We start from the raw sequence: 16,878 nt of genomic DNA, 5'->3' as shown, positions 1-16,878 counted from the left end.
CCCGTCGCGCTTGCCCACGTCCGCTATCCGCCAGCGACCGGTGCCTACTGACGCCGACCTCTGTCTGCCATCCGGCTATCCACATCGGCCGGCCTGTGCTCCCACGGGTACCACCGCCTCCTGAATTTCGCCTCCGCTCCGATAACAAGCGCTAGCAGAACTGCCGTCCTAATGCTGCCCTACCTGCCATCGCTCTATCGACAACCACGCACGGCACCAGGTGCGTGGCCGCAGCTGGCATAGCTGGCCCGTCCACTCGCGGCGACCGCGACCGCCTGCTGCCAGAACAAGGCGGTGCGAGCGGGCGCGCGGGAGAACATCGGCACACCGCAGTGCCGCGGTGTTGGCATAGTTGCGCCCCATACGTCGCGCACTCGAAATAAAGCAGCCCCAGGTCTCCCGCGTCTCATCACTTGTGCGCACCAGATTCCCTTTCGGGCTTTTACCTTTCTGCTCGCAAAATGATACTACGCCCATTTTCTGGTGTCCTACGCCTTTCGTATGTATCTTCATAGTGTGTATTCTTCTCCGTAGTTGATCTGATCCTTTTCTCTCTTCTTTTACCCTTTATTTTTTACTCAACAACCACCGTTTCACCTCCCTTTACTTCGCCCTTTCGTGCCTCTGTCTCATTTTCTATATATCTTATAGGTCTATATCTTAATTATCGTTTTCGGACGGGATATTCTCAATAAGACATTGGTGGATTGCAGAGCGGTGAAAAAGTGCAGGGAAGCGAAGACGAAGGCCTGAGAAGCAAACAACAGCGCCAGCATCCTTTCTTGAGCATTGGTTTCAAGAAAGGCCAGCGCAGCATCAGACACGAGCAAGAGCAGGCTGCGAGTCGCAGTGGAGGCACAGCCGCCAGCGCCGCTGCGCGAAAGATAGAGCATGGGTTCCCAGGAGCCGTGGCACTCGTCCACGCCGGAGAATCCGGGGCCGCCGCCACCACCGCCGAGCCATAACCGGCAATCATTTCCGTGAGTACCGCGTGCGCGGCTACGGCCGCAGCGCGCGCGGGCGCTGAGGCACCCGCTGCCGCGGGGCGCGCGCTGACAGCACAGGACCCAACAAGGACGCCATCCGGTTCTACCCCCGCCGTCGGCACTGGGCTCCGGCAACCGTAAGTGGACGTGCGCCGATGGCTGGTGTGGGCGAGAATCATTGGCCGCAGGCCGTGTCCGCCCCGCTACAGCGCCGTGACCGTGCTGACTAGGCCGCTGGCCGTACAGGGCAAGGATACTACCCCCAGCTGCCGTCGCTCTCGGGCCTGGGCGCCAACGGGCCGCCGCAGCATCAGGGCTACAATCTGCCGTCGATGGCTGCGTCGTCGTCACCGCAAATGGGCCACGGCGCGCAGTCGCCGCCGCCGTCCCAGGCCCCGCTGCCGCCGCTGTCGTCTTCGGTCGTTCAGCAGCAGCCGCCGATGCAGGTCTCGCCGCCGGCGCCCGTTGGCGGCCAGCCGGGCCCGCCGCCGTCACAGCAGCTTCAGCAGGCCTCAATGGGCCCCCAGCACCTGCCCCCGGGCCCGATGGGCATGAACCCTTCCCAGACCTCGCCTCAGCACGCTGCCGCGTCGCTGCCTCCCCAGCATCAGGGCCCGAACGGGCCAGGCGGCCCCAACCTGCCGCTGCCGCCGCCGTCCGCCCAGGCCGCCCAGCAGATGGCTGCGTACCGGCCATTGAACGTCAAGGACGCCCTGTCGTATCTTGACCAGGTCAAGATCCAATTCCAGAACCAGCCCGATGTCTACAACCGGTTTCTGGACATCATGAAGGACTTTAAGAGTCAGAGGTATGTTACCCATCTGTGTGCGTCTGCTGCGGCGTGCAGCCTAACCCCGCTGCCCCTCCTTGTGCCGCGCGCTGCCTGATGACCCGCCCGGCCCCTTCCGGCGGGCAAGGCCCAGGACCAGCGCGCGTGGCTGTCTGGACGCCGTTGCCGGCTGCGCCGGCACGGCCCAGGCGGCCGCCGGCTACTCTTGCTCTGCACCTTCTCCCGCCCTTAGCTTGGTCGGAACGCACCCGCGTCCTTACCCGGCCGCCGATGTGTCGTCACATTGTGGATTAGCTCACAAGCTAAAAAACCTTAAATGGATTAGCTAAGGGGTTAGAAAGCAGGACGGAGAAACTCGTTGCCGTGGCGACGGCCGTGCATGAGCCCGGCGGTTGCCATGGCGACGGGGTGCAGGACGGCGCGCGGTTTCCCAGGCAACCGCGTAGCCAGCACCGCTCCTCCGTAGCCCGCACAGCAGCCCGCACGCACGCCCGGCGCACGCAGACGGCGGCCAAAGCACATACTGACAACCCAGCATCGACACGCCCGGTGTCATTGACCGCGTGTCCACGCTGTTCAACGGACACCCGAACCTGATCCAGGGCTTCAACACATTCCTGCCGCCGGGCTACCGGATTGAATGCTCGTTGGACCCCTCAGACCCGAACCCCATTCGGGTGACGACGCCTATGGGCACGACCACCTCCGGCGGATCGCAGGTCGTGGACCCCGGCCGCGGCTGGGGCCAGGAGCCGCAGTATGCGCCGTACCCGATGGACCCGAACGTGCAGCAGGCGGGGTCGATGTCGTCGCTGCAGGCGGCGGTCAATGGGTCGCGGCCGGCGCCGGCGTCGGAGCCGAAGCGCCCCGGCGGCCCGGTTGAGTTCAACCACGCGATTTCGTACGTCAACAAGATCAAGAACCGGTTCGCGTCGCAGCCGGACATCTACAAGACGTTTTTGGAGATCTTGCAGACGTACCAGCGCGAGCAGAAGCCGATTGCGGACGTGTACGCGCAAGTGACGATGCTGTTCAAGGACGCGCCGGACCTGTTGGACGACTTCAAGCAGTTCCTGCCCGAGGCGGCGCACCAGCGCTCGGCCGGCTCGCCCGACGGGGGTGTCTACGGCGGCCCCGCGCGGCTGCCGCCGGTGGGCAACTTCGCACCGCCCTCGGTCACCAAGGAGAAGAAGAAGCGGCAGGCACCTTCGGCGGTCGGCGGCGCCATGGTCCAGCAGGGCATGCCCGTGCCCCCGATGGGCCACCCGCAGGCCATGCAGGCCATGGAAGGCGCGCCCATGTCGGGCGTGCGGTCGAGCAGCAACAAGAAGGTCAAGCTCACGCCCAAGCAGGAGGCCATGCCGCTGAGCCCGACACTGGTGCCGATGGTGCCGGAGCCGCTGCCGCCGCCGTCGCGGTCGTCGGTCTCGCCTGAGGAGCTCGCGTTCTTCGACCGGGTCAAGAAGTTCATCGGCAACAAGCCGACGTACAACGAGTTCCTCAAGGTGCTGAATCTGTTTTCGCAGGACATCATCGACAAGAACGTGCTGGTCGACAAGGTCGAGGGCTTCATCGGGTCCAACAAGGACCTGATGGACTGGTTCAAGCGCTGCGTCGGCTACGACGGTGGCACGCTGACGATCGAGAACATCCCGTACAAGAAGCATCAGCTGGAGCTGTCGCTGTGCAAGTCGTACGGCCCGAGCTATCGGCTGCTTCCCAAGTCCGAGACGCACCAGGTGTGCTCGGGTCGCGACGAAATGTGCTGGGAGGTGCTCAACGACGAGTGGGTGAGCCACCCGACGTGGGCGTCGGAGGACTCGGGCTTTGTCGCGCACCGGAAAAACCAGTTCGAGGAGGTGTTGCATCGCATCGAGGAGGAGAGACACGAGTACGATTACAACGTGGAGGGCAATCTCCGGACGATCCAGACGCTGGAGCCGATCGCGAACCGGATCGCCAACATGACGGCAGAGGAGAAGGCCAACTTCAAGCTGCCGCCCGGGCTGGGTCAGTCGACCAAGTCGATCTACATGCGTATCATCAAGAAGATCTACGACAAGGAGCGGGGCCAGGAGGTGATCGACGCGATGCACGACAACCCGGCGGTGGCGATCCCAATCGTGCTCAAGCGACTGAAGCAGAAGGACGAGGAGTGGAAGCGGGCGCAGCGCGAGTGGAACAAGGTGTGGCGCGAGACCGAGGCGCGCGTGTTCTACAAGTCGCTGGACCACTGCGGCCTGACGTTCAAGCAGGCCGACAAGAAGACGTTGACGGCCAAGTTTTTGATCACCGAGATCGACACGGTCAAGAAGGAGCAGCTCAACAAGCGCCTGGATCCGCTGAGCCCGCTGCCCAAGTTCCAGCTGCAGTACACGTTCACCGACACGGACGTGGTCATGGACGTCGTGCGGCTGCTGAACTGCCACCTGGAACACTCGAGCAGCTTCTCGAGCCACGACCGCGAGAAGATGGACGGGTTCATCAAGTCGTTTCTGCCGCTGTTTTTCGGCTTCACGTCGACGCGGCTGGCCGACGAGGCCGCGGCGGCCGAGGACGGCGACGGCGACGGCGACAAGGACGAGGCCAGCGCGCAGGAGGACGAGGAGGAGCGGTCGACGCCGGCGCGCAAGCTGCGGTCGGTCAAGGACAGCGACCTCCTGCGGGACGTGCTCAAGAAGACGAAGCAGACGCGCAAGCGTGAGCGCGACGACGACAGCCGCGAGGCCACGCCCGAGGCGTCGGAGCAGTCGTCGCGGCGCGAGACCAGCGAGGCGCCCCAGGACGAGTCGGAGGGCCCGAGCGACGCCGACAAGGCCGGCGAGGTGTGGATCCAGCACGTCAAGACCAAGGGCGCGGACGCCAACGGCACGCACGAGGCGTCGGCCACGCCCGAGCAGAAGCGCGACGCGTACAACATGTTTGGCAACACCACGATCTACACGTTCTTCCGGCTGTTCCAGATCCTCTACCACCGGCTCTTCGAGATCAAGCAGCTCGAGCCCGTGGTCTCGGCCGACCTCGCCAGCCGCAACCCGGTCGAGTTCGCCAAGGACCTCGGCATCATCTCGACCAAGATCCAGGACATGGGCATGGACTTCAGCCCGGTCAACTGCTACGGCCAAGTTTTGGATATGTGCGAGAAGCTGATCGAGAACGACATCGAGCACCAGTGGTTCGAGGAGTCGCTGCGGCAGGCCTACCGCAACCGCGCGTTCAAGACGTACACGGTCGACAAGCTCGTGCAGGCGATCGCCAAGCAGACCCACACGATCATCTCGGACGCCAAGTGCACCGAGGTCGTCCTGCTCTACGACCACGACCGCCACAGCCCCAAGACCACGCCGCGCCAGCAGATCATCTACCGGCTCCAGGTCGAGGCCATCCTCGGCGCCGACGAGAGCATCTACCGGCTCGAGTGGAACGACCGCACGAGCACGGCCTCGATCCAGCTCATCAGCCACGAGGACCTGACGCTCAACGACGCCAAGACCATGGAGGACAAGTGGAAGTACTACCTGACGTCGTACGTCATGTCGGCCCCCACCGAGGGCGTCCCCGTCGACAAGGTCCGCATGCCCTTCTTGCGCCGCAACCTGCCCTCGGACGAGCCCGACGAGAACGACAAGGTCGACCCGCGCATCAACTCGGTCACGTACTCGCGCAGCCGTCTGCGCGTCCGCATCTGCGTCAACACCTACAAGATGTTCTTCGAGCAGGGCACCGAGGACGTCTTCATCCGCTCCCGGTAGCGCCACCTGTACAACACCCCCCTCCCCACCCTCCGGTTCCGCCCGCCCGGCAACGGCGGGCCTGATCTCTGTATAGTAGAGATGCGTCTATTATATATGTACAATGTTGTCGTTTCGCTGGGCTTTATCTTTATGTCGGTTCCACCTTCTGTCTTGAATCTTACGTTGTTTTCTGTTCCTGTGGACTATGTCATTGTTAATTCACCCATGCTGCCCTGTCGATTGTATTCTGTTAGTCCGGCAACGCCGGAAGATGGGCCGGCAGTATGCTGTATTCTATCTAAAAGCAAAGACTGGAGGTTGTATACGCTACGTTGATGTTTGGTACCCAATATATATATTGTCTGCACTAGGACGCGGGCGCGAGCCGCTCGCGGATGACGGCGAGGGGGACGTTCTCGTCCGAGCGCGAGTAGTCGGCGGCGGAGGCTGTGGAGGCGTCGCCGCCGTGGTCGGGCGCGGCGGCGTCCAGCTCGGCGTCGACGTCGACGCCAAAGTCCTGCAGCCGCTCGCCCTCGTCGTTGGCCCAGACGTCTTTGCGCCAGAACGCGTCGCTGTCGTCCACGGGCGTGTAGTCGGCGTCGTCGTAGTCGGCCGGCGTGGTCTCGGGCCGGACGTAGAACGCTGGGTGAGCGGCGCCGGTCGGGGACGTACCTCCGTGGTGCGGCGTCGAGAACAGCACCTCCTCCGGGTCCGCCGGCGGCCACGGCTCGTTCGGGTCTGCGTCAGCGCGGCGCTGGGGCCACTTACCGGCCTGCTCGTTCACCTCGAACGTCATGCCGTTGCCTGGCGACGTGGTCCACGGCAGCAGCCACCCCCACACCGGGCCCAGGTTCTGCGAGACGTTCTCGAAGTAGCCGAGGTCGTACGGAAACTCGACCGGCCGGATCCGCTGCCGCCGGATCTGGCTGTAGATGCGGTCCATTTCCCACGACTCGATCGTCGTCATGTTGTCCAGGATGCTCCACAGCACACGCAGCGTCAGCAGGCCCACCGAGAACAGCATGAGGAACGTGGTCGGCGCGATCACCACCACCAGCACGATCTGCGTCCGCAGGCCGGGCGTCGACGGCTCCGCCCGCAGCGCCCACAGCTCGCTGATCTTGCCAAACACATAGTACAGCACGATCGAGCACGTAAAGTCGACCCAGCACAGGAACCGCAGAAAGTGCATGAGGTTGCCGTGGCCGACGCAGTTGTTGGTCCACGGACAGTGGTGGTCCATCTGCAGCACGCATCGCTTGCACGCCTTGCAGTGGTGCGCCCGCGGCGGTTTCCACTGGTCGCACTTTTTGCACCACGTCGCCTTCACCGTCGTCGGCTGGGGCTCGCGCGAGGGGAGTCCGGGGTCCGACAGCACTGCGAGCGCGTACGAGATCGCTGTCATGGCCACGTACGCCGCCAGCCGTCCGAGCTCGCCCCCGGACAAATCCTCGCGCAGCAGCACAATTGAGCCCACCCCGATGAAGCCGATGAGCGCGCTCGGGATCTGCGTCAGCTCGCCCGGCCGGTACTTACGATCACCCCGAGCGCCGGGTACGCGGGCTTCCACGGCATCTTGGCGACGTGACGGTGTTTGGGACGAGAGTAAATAGGCGTGGCGCCGCACGTCACGCGGCTCGCGCCGCACCACGTGCGGCTCGTGCCGCGCCAACCTCCGCTCACTCTTGCAGGGGCCTGCGGCCGGCCAGCGGCCCCCGCAGAGTTGGCAGTGGACCGTACGCGGTGGGCCGGTGCGACCAAGTCGCCTGTTCTTGAGCGTAGAGCGGCGGCGTGTCGGCCAAGCCGCACGGCGCGCGGTGCATTGATCTAGCCGCAGGGAATGCGGCGTGTGACAAGCCGCACGGCATGCGGCGCATTTGTGAGCCGCAGGCAGTGCGGCGCATTTGTGAGCCGCAGGCAGTGCGGCGCATACCAAGCCGCACGGCATGCGGCGCGTGCTCCAAGCCCCAGGAGGCGGTGCAAAACTCAAGCCGCACAGCGTGCGGCGCATAAATCAAGCCGCACAGCGTGCGGCGCACAAATCAAGCCGCACAGCGTGCGGCCTGGCTACCTATGTACACTATTTGCCCGTCGCCTGGCTCATCACAAAGCTCTTGACCCAGGGCACGGCGTTGAACAGCTTGAGGCCGACGGACCGCAGAGGCACAAGCGGGCCCGACGCCACCGAGTACAGCTTGCTGAGCTTGTCGATGACCCCCAGCATGACGTGGTTGACCGGGTAGCGCTCGGCCCAGTACGGCTCCAGCGCGAGAACGGACCCGATGTCTTGGCCGGACGCGAGCGCGGTCTCGATGGCCGTCACCAGGCTAGCCACGTCGCCCTGGCCGAGGTTGAGGCCCTGGCCGGCGAGCGGGTGGGTTGTGTGTGCGGCGTCGCCAACGAGCGCCACGCGCTCAGCCACGTAGGTGTCGACGTGCTGCATGCGCAGCGGAAAGCTCGCGCGCGAGCCGTCCTGGACCTCGAGCACGCGCGGCGGGTACTCGAGGCCCTCGGCGTCGGGGTCGAGCAGCGCGTCACGCCACTCCACGTCGGCCTCGACGCCCTCGGTCAGCCGCGAGAGGTAGTTGACGTCGACCAGGGCCAGGCGCAGGCCGGCATTGACCATGGCCACAAAGTCGTCCGGCGCCAGCGCCTTGAGGCGCGCGGCGAGCTCCGGGGTCGTCGACCAGACCAGGGTCGCGCTGTCGTCCGGCATCTGCGTCAGCGCGCTCGGCGGCCACTTACCGGCAGCAGCGCGATCGGGCCCGTGGGCAGAAACCGCTGCCAGGCCGTCGGCGGGTGCGGCGTCCAGTCGAGCTTGAGCGAGGCCACGACGCCGTGCTGGCCGTAGTTCCACCCGCGGGACTCGATGCCGGCGAAGCGGCGGACGGGCGAGTTGAAGCCGTCGGCGCCGACCAGCAGACGGGCTGCCAGGCGCGCTCCCGAGCTGAGCTCGGCCACAGGCCATTGGCGCAGATCAAGCGGACCCTGGGCCTCGCCGTGCGTGATGGCCGTGACCCGGGTCGAGTCCAGCACGTCCACGGGCGTGCCGGCGGTCTCGGCGAGCGTGCGCAGCAGCGCCGCCTGCAGGTTGACGTTCTCGGTCATGTACGCGATCGAGTCGGTCGGGCGGTCCATGTCGCCGGTGGCGAAGTCGATGCGCGCGCCCGTGACGCCGTCTCGGACACGCATGTGTTCGTAGCCCTGCACGCGGGCCTCGTCGACGTGGTCCCAGACGCCGATTCCTGGCGTCAGCGCGCTCGGCCAGCACTTACGCTCGAGATAGCCGCGCGAGGCGGGCGTGATGCTGCTGACGCGGTTGTCGAACTCGTCGTCGGCCGGCGCCCACGTCCGGGCCCGGTCCAGGCTGCTGCCCTCGACCAGGGCGATCTTGAGATGGCTCGCGGTCGGCGAATTGTCTGCGTCAGCCGATTCCGGGGCGCACGTACTCAATGCGGCGGCCAGCGTGAGGCCCGAGATGCCCCCGCCGACGATGACCACGTCGTAGATGGCCGGCGGCGGCGCGGGCGCGTCCGCGGCCGATCCGGCCGTGGCGCCGGTGCTGGCCAGGCGCCGGCCGCCAGGCACAAAACCGGCCGGCAGTCGGCCGGCAGCCGCCCATGGGGCCTCCGCAGCCCGCCAGGTCGCCCTCAGGCCGTCCGCCGTCGCCAGCTTCGGCGTGGTCCGCGCCAGGTGCCGTATCAGAGCCATGGTCGGTGTTTTTCGTTGCCGATTCGTCGTCAGGCGGCTTTTTTGGGTGGTGAAGTCGGCGCCTCGCGTGACGGAGCCACCCCGCGGAACCACCGCAAGCATTTGCCGACAGCAGCACCACGCACGCGGCCAGATGACGGAAGTATCAGGCGCAGAGACGGCTGCGGCCGTTGCCGGCGGCGCGCACGGGTAGGTCGCGCGGCGGCACCGCTGACGCCAGCTCGGCGATCGACCGGATCCTGCTCCGCAAAGGCCCGTTCACGGACGAGGCCTACACGCCCGGGCCGGAGGTGCGCGAGTTCCTGGAGACCATCAAGGTGTTGTACGTGCGCGTCCGGGCGTCGCTGACCGCAGGGTGATGTAAGTAGCCTGTCGGGCGCGCTGACGGCAGCGGCGCCGGCGGCCTCGGCTGCGAAATCCTCAAGAACCTCGCGCTGAGCGGGTTCAAGGACATCCATGTGATCGACATGGACACGATCGACCTCTCGAACCTGAACCGGCAGTTCCTGTTCCGGCCGGCGGACGTGGGCAAGCCCAAGGCGTCGGTGGCGGCCGAGTTCGTCATGAAGCGCGTCCGCGGCGTCAAGATCACGCCGTTCTGCGGCAAGATCCAGGACAAGGATGACGAGTACTACATGCAGTTTGGCATCGTCGTGTGCGGCCTGGACAGCGTGGAGGCGCGGCGCTGGATCAACGCGACGCTGGTCAACATGGTCGACATGGACAACCCCGAGTCGCTCAAGCCGCTGATCGACGGCGGCGCCGAGGGCTTCAAGGGCCAGGCGCGCGTCATCCTGCCGACGATCACGTCGTGCTACGAGTGCTCGCTGGACATGCTGGGCCAGCAGAAGACGTATCCGATCTGCACGATCGCCAACACGCCGCGGTTGCCGGAGCACTGCATCGAGTGGAGCAGCGTGCTGGAGTGGCCGCGCGTGTTCAAGGACAAGAAGCTGGACAACGACGATCCGGAGCACATCCAGTGGCTGTTTGAGACGGCGTCGCGGCGCGCGGCCGAGTTCAACATCACGGGCGTGACCTACAGCTTGACGCAGGGCGTGGTCAAGAACATCATTCCGGCGATCGCGTCGACGAACGCGATCATCGCGGCCGCGTGCTGCAACGAGGCCTTCAAGATCGCGACCACGTGCAACCCGTACCTGTCCAACTACATGATGTACTCGGGCGACGACTCGGTCTACACGTACACGTTCGAGCACCAGAAGAAGGACGACTGCCCGGTGTGCGGCAACCTGTCGACGCCGTTCGAGGCCGACGCGGGCTGGACGCTGGAGGAGTTCATGGACCGCCTGGCCGAGACCCAGGGGATCCAGATCAAGCGGCCGTCGCTGCGGACGGCCGCACAGAGCCTGTACCTGCAGGCGCCGCCACAGCTCGAGGCGGCCACGCGGCCGAACCTGGGGCTGCCGCTGAAGAGCCTGGTGGCTGACGGCGAGGAGGTGTCGGTGACGGACCCGGGGCTGCCGTTCAGCGTGAAGCTGCGGGTGACGTACGCGTGAGCCGCACGCCGTGCGGCGCACACCTCTGCTGGGCGCGCGCCGCACGTCGTGCGGCTCGCTGCACCGGCGAGCGCGTGCCTCGCTCGTGTAACCTGCCGTGGCACCATCCCGCGTGCCGCCGGAGCACGCCGGCAGCGCCGGCGTGATCCCGCCAGGGGACGCGCGCCGCATTCCGTGCGGCTCGCGCCGCATCACCTGCGGCTCGTCGTCTATCTCATAATCTATTACTATACACTACTCTGTCGCGAGCCCGTTCGCGCCCGCGGCCGCCACCGGCGTGCACGCGCCGTCCATGCCAACCTCGATCAGCGTCTTGCCGTCGATGATGCCGGTCGTGGCTATGACCAGGCGTCGGCGGTCCTGCTCCTGCTTGGCAATGAACCGCAGCGCAGCGATCTCGGTGAACGTCAGGCCGCCCAAAAAGAACACCACCGTCGTCTTCTTCTCGTCCTTGGCCGGGAACATCTTCTTGGCCTGGGCGGACTTGGTGTCGCCCTCCTGGACCTCCTCGAACGACGGGCCGCCGATGTTCTTGACCACGTCTTCGGCGCCGCGCCAGCCCGTGTCCAGGCTCGACACGCGGCCGCCCAGAAACGCCCGCTTCTGCAGCACACACTGCACCAGCCGCACGCTCATCGGCGCGTAGCCCGAGTACACAAACGCAATGTCGTTCGGGTTCTGCTCGTCGACGTCGTCGACGACTAGCCGCAGCAGCCGGCGCAGCGGCGCAAACTGCAGCCCGTTCGTGGCCTTGCCGCGCGGGTAGATCAGGCCCATCTTGGCCAGGTTGTCGAACGTCAGAATGTGCTCGTAGCCGTAGCTCTGCAGGATCTCCTTCTTGAAGAACGCGAGGTCCTTCTCCTTCATGCCGCCGTTGACCAGGCACTCGAGACACACCAGCCGGAGCACGGTCTTGATCGACACAAACTTGCTGACGAGGTCCTCGAGGCTCTCGTGCAGCGTCAGCGTGTCCAGCCCGGACGCGACCAGGTTCTGCTGGATCTCGAGGCACTTGTTGAAAATGTCGTTCTGCGTCCGCGACACAATCTCCTCGGCCAGGTTCGTGTGCAGCCGCAGGCTCTGGTGCTCGGCCTGCAGGCCGCCGAGCTTGCTGACAAACTCCTTGATCTGCGTGACCGTCTTGGCCTGGTGGCGCTCCTCGTAGTCCTCGTTGAGCCGGCGCGCGACCTTGTTGAGCGTCGGCCCGACGACCGCGAAGTTCAGATCGCGCAGGTTCGCAAACAGCACGTCGCTCGAGTCGAGCACAATCTTGCGCGTCTTGCGGTCCAGCAGCGACGGCGCCACCGACGACGACACCGAGCCGCCGCTGCGCGGCAGCTGCGCGTTCGCCGCCGTCACCACGCTGCTCGGAATCTCGGCCTGCGAGTTGCGGATCGTGAACACCTCATCGATCAGGCCCTCGTACGTGAGCTGCGTCATCAGCGGCGTCACAAAGTCCGCTGCGCGCTCGACGAGCACGAGCTGGTCGAACGCCGTGTGGATGCCCTTGGTCCAGTCCGGGCCCTCGGACGACTCGGCCTGGCTCGGCATCCGCAGCAGCTGGTCCGCCAGCCGCCGCGCGTTCGTGCCCTTGCCGACAATCCGCGGGAACAGCCCGTATTGCCGCTGCAGCGCGCCCAGCGCCTGCGCCGCGCTGTGCACCGTTGTCGGGATTCCCCGCAGGTACATGTCCTTCAGGCCCGCGTCCGGCAGCTCGATCGAGAGCAGGTCGTCCTCCAGAGGGATGAACCCCAGCGGCCACTCGGACAGCGTCACGTCACCGAGCACGCCCTCCTCCTCGAAGATCTGCTCGATCGAGAGCGTGCGGCGGGGGGTCATGACGATGTTGAACTCATAGTCGATCTCCGTCGTCGTCAACAGCTCGCGCACCTGGCCTGTTGGTCAGCGTCGGCCCGGGCGCACTGCGCACGGAAGGGCTTGCGGCCCAGACGGCGACCGTTTGCTGTTGGGCTCAAGACTGACTGCAGCGAGGAGGATGACTCGAAGCAGCCTCTTTTCGAGCCCGTCCTACGGCGGTCGGTCCAGGCCGCGCCCGGCACTTACCGGCGACGAGCTTGGCGTTCGTGATGTCGCTCCGGATCAGATACACGATGTTCGACTGGCTACTGTCCTTCTGGGGGCCGTCGTCCAGCCAGAAGATGTTGTCGACGCCGTGTTCCTGCCGTCAGAGGAGCCCGGCCCTGCCCATACCTGCAGCACTGAGAACCGCGCGATGTAGCTGAGCGACGCCGAGAGCGACCGCTCGAGCACGAGCGACTTTCTGCCGCGCACCTGTCGGTCAGCCAGCCCGTGGCGGTGGTCGCCGGTGACCGCCGGCGGCCTCCTGGCCCTGCGCGGCCCCACCGGCGCCCGCGCGCCCGCTCCGCGCCCCGGCGCCCCGTCGCGCACTCACCGACTCGAGGATGTTCAGGAACGACGCGAGCGCATCCTGCTTGATCGTCCGCGGGTTGATTGTGGGCGTCACGGCCGCCATTGTGTGTCCGTCGAAATGCAAAATTGTCCCCAAAAAACCACCAATCCTCCCTGGCGCCTCCGGCCGATGCTAGGTATGCAGCGCGACTGCCTGCGCGCGATTTGCGGACAAGGGCAAGCGCCGATGGATGCGTTGCGGGGCTGCCGTCGTCGTTTGGCCGCGGTACCGGGCTTGTCCAGTGTCGGGTGGGGAGCTCGAGTGGTGCGGCTCAGCGGTAAATTAGTCAACACAAAAAATTTCTCTGCGCTCAGTCAAACAACAGCACACAGGACTCCTGCTCCACGCGCAACAGGACCAGGACCGGCCAGCAGTGTCAATTGAACCCAGCGGACAGGTTGTATGCGTTTTCTGGCGCAGTGCACACGAGTACCGATTAGATCTGTTGCCGAGGCGTTTGTGAAAACAGGCCTCCAGAGCAGCATCCAGCACAGCCGGCCGCGGATAGAGCGCCGGATTCGAACAGCAAACACACGGACGATGGCCAGCGAGAGCCAGGACAGCGGTGCGGCTGCGCCGGTCGCGGCGCCGGCCGCAGAGGCCAAGGTGCGGGCGCCCAAGGCGCCCAAGGCTGCGCCGATCACGCTCAAGACGCCCAAGGGCACCAAAGGTAGGCGCACGCGCGGGCGCGCTGACGGCAGACTGGGCCGACAAGGACATGGTCCTGCGGACGCGGATCTTCGACGAGGTGCAGGCCGTGTTCAAGCGCCACGGCGCCGTGACGATCGACACGCCCGTGTTCGAGCTGCGCGAGATCCTGACGGGCAAATACGGCGAGGACTCGAAGCTGATCTACGACCTCAAGGACCAGGGCGGCGAGCTGTGCTCGCTGCGGTACGACCTGACGGTGCCGTTCGCGCGGTACCTGGCGATGAACCCGACGATCTCGACCATCAAGCGGTTCCACATCGCCAAGGTCTACCGGCGGGACCAGCCGGCGATGACCAAGGGCCGCATGCGCGAGTTCTACCAGTGCGACTTTGACATTGCCGGCCAGTACGACAGCATGGTGCCGGACGCGGAAGTGCTGGCGATCGCGGTCGAGGGCCTGGAGCGGATCGGGATCGACGACTTCAAGATCAAGCTCAACCACCGCAAGATCCTGGACGGCATCTTCGAGGTCTGCGGCGTGCCTGAGGCGGACGTGCGCAAGATCTCGAGCGCGGTCGACAAGCTCGACAAGCTGCCGTGGGCGGAGGTCAAGAAGGAGATGACCGAGCAGAAGGGCCTGCCGGAGGCCGTGGCCGACCGCATCGGCGAGTACGTCAAGCTGGCGGGCGGCCGCGACCTGCTGGCCACGCTCAAGGCGGACGAGACGCTCGCCAAGAGCGCGTCCGCGGTCGCCGGCATCAAGGACATGGAGACGCTGTTCGACTACGTCGAGGCGTTTGGCATCGACGCGCGGCTGTCGTTCGACCTCTCGCTCGCGCGCGGCCTGGACTACTACACGGGAATCATCTTCGAGTGCGTCACGTCCGGCTCGGCGCCGCCGCCGGACGCGGCGGCCGCCGACGGCAAGAAGAAGCGGTCCAAGCCCAAGGACGAGGACGAGGACGCGTCCGAGTACGTCGGCATAGGCTCGATCGCGGCCGGCGGCCGCTACGACAAGCTCGTCGGCATGTTCTCGCAGGGCAAGAAGCCGCAGGACATCCCCTGCGTCGGCGTCTCGTTCGGCGTCGAGCGGCTGTTTGCGATCCTCAAGGCCAAGGAGGACATGGACAAGGTCCGCGCGGTCGAGACCGATGTCTACGTCATGGCCTTTGGCGGCGGCAAGGAGTGGTCTGGCTTCCTGGCCGAGCGCATGAAGATCGCCAAGCAGCTCTGGGCTGCCGGCGTCAGCGCCGAGTTCCTCTACAAGGCCAAGCCCAAGCCGCGCCAGCAGTTCGACGCGGCCGACCGCGTGGGCACGCCGCTGGCCGTCATCCTCGGCCAGGAGGAGTACGTCCAGGGCAAGGTCAAGGTCAAGGTCCTCGGCCTGGGCGAGAACGCGGACGAGGGTGCGGACGTGGCCATCGCCGAGCTCGCCGACTACGTCAAGGCCAAGCTGGCCGCGCTGTAGGTGGTAGTAATATAGTATTTCTAGCTTGCCCGGCCGCCGGCGGCCGCGCGCGCCGCCCGCGGCTAGTCGTCCATCAGCGCCGGCCGCGACGGGCCGCACTCGGCCTCGAGCTCGACCATCTTGCGCTGGCACGACGCCGGCGTCATGCGCTTGTTGCGCAGCTTGCTCAGCTCGGACGAGATGAACTTCCACTTGACCTTTTCGCCCTCGTCCAGCAGCGCGCGCAGCGCGGCCTCGTCCTCAGCGTCCCACACGACGTTGCCGGAGCCCTGCTGGCCGATGAGGACCTGGTACCGGTTGCGCGCGGCCAGAAAGTTCTCGCAGTTGGCGGCCTGGGCGATCTCGGGCCACGAGTGCCCGGCGCGCTTGAGCGACAGGATCAGCTCGTCCTGCTCGGACGAGTACTTGCTCTTCTTGCGCGGCCGCGACTCGGGGATCTGGAACGACGTCATCTCCGAGTAGTGTCGGTTGAGGTCGCTGTCGTTGGCCAGCCGCTTGTCGGCCTTGGCCGCGGCTGCGGACGCGGCCGGCGTGGACCGCCGCCGGCCGGGCGCGTCGCCGGGGCCGAGCACGAGTGTCTGCATGTAGTCCTGCGGCGGCGGCGGGCCGGCCGGCAGCGAGGCCGACCGGGGGTAGGGCCGAGCCGGGACGGCGTCGACGGCGACGACCGAGCCGGGTGCGGACAGCCCATGCGGGCCGGGGCGGCCCGCAGTCTCATCCAGCAGCTGCGCCACCCGCGCCGCGTCCAGCGGCGACCCGGTCGCCGGCCGCGACATCAGCTCCAGCTCGGCCGCCGGGCCCAGCAGCTCCAGCTCCGGCGCCGGGCCCAGCGGCGCGCCGTCCAGCGCCGGCGCCGCCAGCCCCGGCACCAGCCCCAGCGCGCTCGCGTCCACGGCCAGGCCGGCCGACGCCGACACGGCCAGGTCCGCCGCCACGCTGCGCATGTCGCCCAGATCGTGGTACTCGCGCGGGTCGTACCGGAAACCGTAGAGCAGATCGTCCTTCTTGGCGGCGTCGGTCGGCAGCGCGGCCGCGCCGGCCGCGCCGCCGTCCAGCGGCAGGCCGTCCAGCGCCGCGCCGCCGTACCGGTACAGATCGAGTTCGGGGCGGGCGAAGTCGTCGCCCGCGTCGCTCATAGCAGCGTGCGTAGTCGTTGCGTGCGGGTCGGATCAGGCGCGCCGCATCGTGCGCGCGGCCGGATCAGAGCGCCGCTGTAGCGTGTTTCGGGCCTGTCAGGCCTGTCGGGACATGTGCTGACGGCGTGTCGGCTGCGTCGAGCGTGCCTGTCTAGTGCGGCCCGGGCTCTTATATACCCGCGGCCGCGTGCCCGCCACACCACACGCGCGCGGGTTGCCAGAGGCTACGGCCGGCCGCGACGAGATGAGACGGGTCCTCGCGCTAGCCGGATCATGGCAAGCCACCGTTCGCAGATCCGCCCGCCAGATCTGCCGGTGCCTGGTTGTCGTCATCGGCCTGCCCGCAGAACCCGATTCGCCAGTGCCTGCGCCATGCGTCATGACCATGCCCCGCCCTGCCAGCGGCCGGTCCGCGGGCTAGCCGGCGTGCCGCCTGCGGCGCGGCCGAGGC

At 66.5% G+C, this 16,878-nt stretch overlaps 7 protein-coding genes across 7 annotated transcripts; 3 read left to right on the top strand and 4 right to left on the bottom strand.

Moving 5' to 3' along the window:
• Window positions 1–533: 533 nt before the first annotated feature.
• Window positions 534–5,880, top strand: V1510DRAFT_409124 (uncharacterized protein). Its single transcript, XM_066932536.1, has 4 exons — window positions 534–980; window positions 1,065–1,123; window positions 1,233–1,794; window positions 2,312–5,880. The coding sequence occupies exons 1-4, from the start codon at window positions 892–894 to the stop codon at window positions 5,526–5,528; spliced, it is 3,927 nt and encodes a 1,308-aa protein (XP_066791761.1). The 5' UTR covers window positions 534–891; the 3' UTR covers window positions 5,529–5,880.
• V1510DRAFT_409122 (DHHC palmitoyltransferase-domain-containing protein) lies at window positions 5,849–7,101 on the bottom strand. Its single transcript, XM_066932535.1, has 3 exons — window positions 6,279–7,101; window positions 6,183–6,248; window positions 5,849–6,152 (listed from the first exon to the last, which is right to left on the bottom strand). Exons 1-3 carry the CDS (start codon window positions 6,913–6,915, stop codon window positions 5,878–5,880), a joined length of 978 nt encoding a protein of 325 aa, XP_066791760.1. The 5' UTR covers window positions 6,916–7,101; the 3' UTR covers window positions 5,849–5,877.
• Window positions 7,102–7,284: 183 nt separating this feature from the next.
• V1510DRAFT_409118 (uncharacterized protein) lies at window positions 7,285–9,298 on the bottom strand. The gene is made up of 4 exons (XM_066932534.1): window positions 8,960–9,298; window positions 8,786–8,929; window positions 8,256–8,755; window positions 7,285–8,226 (listed from the first exon to the last, which is right to left on the bottom strand). The coding sequence occupies exons 1-4, from the start codon at window positions 9,219–9,221 to the stop codon at window positions 7,591–7,593; spliced, it is 1,542 nt and encodes a 513-aa protein (XP_066791759.1). The 5' UTR covers window positions 9,222–9,298; the 3' UTR covers window positions 7,285–7,590.
• Window positions 9,299–9,354: 56 nt separating this feature from the next.
• On the top strand, window positions 9,355–10,741 carry V1510DRAFT_400584 (uncharacterized protein; the record flags this gene model as incomplete). The annotated part of the gene is made up of 4 exons (XM_066931964.1): window positions 9,355–9,410; window positions 9,442–9,543; window positions 9,576–9,581; window positions 9,613–10,741. 4 exons carry the CDS (start codon window positions 9,355–9,357, stop codon window positions 10,739–10,741), a joined length of 1,293 nt encoding a protein of 430 aa, XP_066791758.1.
• Window positions 10,742–10,943: 202 nt separating this feature from the next.
• On the bottom strand, window positions 10,944–13,426 carry V1510DRAFT_371632 (Sec1-like protein). Its single transcript, XM_066931485.1, has 4 exons — window positions 13,155–13,426; window positions 12,953–13,033; window positions 12,806–12,920; window positions 10,944–12,636 (listed from the first exon to the last, which is right to left on the bottom strand). Exons 1-4 carry the CDS (start codon window positions 13,233–13,235, stop codon window positions 10,976–10,978), a joined length of 1,938 nt encoding a protein of 645 aa, XP_066791757.1. The 5' UTR covers window positions 13,236–13,426; the 3' UTR covers window positions 10,944–10,975.
• A 286-nt stretch (window positions 13,427–13,712) lies between these two features.
• V1510DRAFT_358955 (uncharacterized protein) lies at window positions 13,713–15,291 on the top strand (the record flags this gene model as incomplete). The annotated part of the gene is made up of 2 exons (XM_066930952.1): window positions 13,713–13,842; window positions 13,874–15,291. 2 exons carry the CDS (start codon window positions 13,713–13,715, stop codon window positions 15,289–15,291), a joined length of 1,548 nt encoding a protein of 515 aa, XP_066791756.1.
• V1510DRAFT_409108 (uncharacterized protein) lies at window positions 15,289–16,567 on the bottom strand. The gene has a single exon (XM_066932533.1). It carries the CDS (start codon window positions 16,425–16,427, stop codon window positions 15,354–15,356), a length of 1,074 nt encoding a protein of 357 aa, XP_066791755.1. The 5' UTR covers window positions 16,428–16,567; the 3' UTR covers window positions 15,289–15,353.
• Window positions 16,568–16,878: the final 311 nt, after the last annotated feature.

This window comes from Dipodascopsis tothii (genome assembly GCF_038497935.1).
Source record: "Dipodascopsis tothii strain CBS 759.85 unplaced genomic scaffold V1510scaffold_1, whole genome shotgun sequence".
NCBI lineage: Eukaryota > Fungi > Ascomycota > Lipomycetes > Lipomycetales > Lipomycetaceae > Neoaidaea > Neoaidaea tothii.
This window is presented reverse-complemented; position numbering and strand designations above follow the sequence as displayed.

What these genes read in the sequence shown, in the direction of transcription:
- V1510DRAFT_409122 (XM_066932535.1), bottom strand. Translation starts at nt 6,915, where the DNA reads ATGACAGCGATCTCGTACGCGCTCGCAGTGCTGTCGGACCCCGGACTC. An exon ending in CGAGGTGAACGAGCAGGCCG is followed by an intron (nt 6,249 to 6,278) that starts GTAAGTGGCCCC and finishes GCGCTGACGCAG; the next exon opens with ACCCGAACGAGCCGTGGCCG. An exon ending in CTCGACGCCGCACCACGGAG is followed by an intron (nt 6,153 to 6,182) that starts GTACGTCCCCGA and finishes CCGCTCACCCAG; the next exon opens with CGTTCTACGTCCGGCCCGAG.
- V1510DRAFT_371632 (XM_066931485.1), bottom strand. Translation starts at nt 13,235, where the DNA reads ATGGCGGCCGTGACGCCCACAATCAACCCGCGGACGATCAAGCAGGAT. An exon ending in TCCTGAACATCCTCGAGTCG is followed by an intron (nt 13,034 to 13,154) that starts GTGAGTGCGCGA and finishes GCTGACCGACAG; the next exon opens with GTGCGCGGCAGAAAGTCGCT. An exon ending in GAACGCCAAGCTCGTCGCCG is followed by an intron (nt 12,637 to 12,805) that starts GTAAGTGCCGGG and finishes GCTGACCAACAG; the next exon opens with GCCAGGTGCGCGAGCTGTTG.
- V1510DRAFT_409118 (XM_066932534.1), bottom strand. Translation starts at nt 9,221, where the DNA reads ATGGCTCTGATACGGCACCTGGCGCGGACCACGCCGAAGCTGGCGACG. An exon ending in CACGCTGGCCGCCGCATTGA is followed by an intron (nt 8,930 to 8,959) that starts GTACGTGCGCCC and finishes CGGCTGACGCAG; the next exon opens with ACAATTCGCCGACCGCGAGC. An exon ending in CTCGCGCGGCTATCTCGAGC is followed by an intron (nt 8,756 to 8,785) that starts GTAAGTGCTGGC and finishes CGCTGACGCCAG; the next exon opens with GAATCGGCGTCTGGGACCAC.
- V1510DRAFT_409124 (XM_066932536.1), top strand. Translation starts at nt 892, where the DNA reads ATGGGTTCCCAGGAGCCGTGGCACTCGTCCACGCCGGAGAATCCGGGG. An exon ending in CATAACCGGCAATCATTTCC is followed by an intron (nt 981 to 1,064) that starts GTGAGTACCGCG and finishes CTGACAGCACAG; the next exon opens with GACCCAACAAGGACGCCATC. An exon ending in GGCACTGGGCTCCGGCAACC is followed by an intron (nt 1,124 to 1,232) that starts GTAAGTGGACGT and finishes CTGGCCGTACAG; the next exon opens with GGCAAGGATACTACCCCCAG.
- V1510DRAFT_409108 (XM_066932533.1), bottom strand. Translation starts at nt 16,427, where the DNA reads ATGAGCGACGCGGGCGACGACTTCGCCCGCCCCGAACTCGATCTGTAC.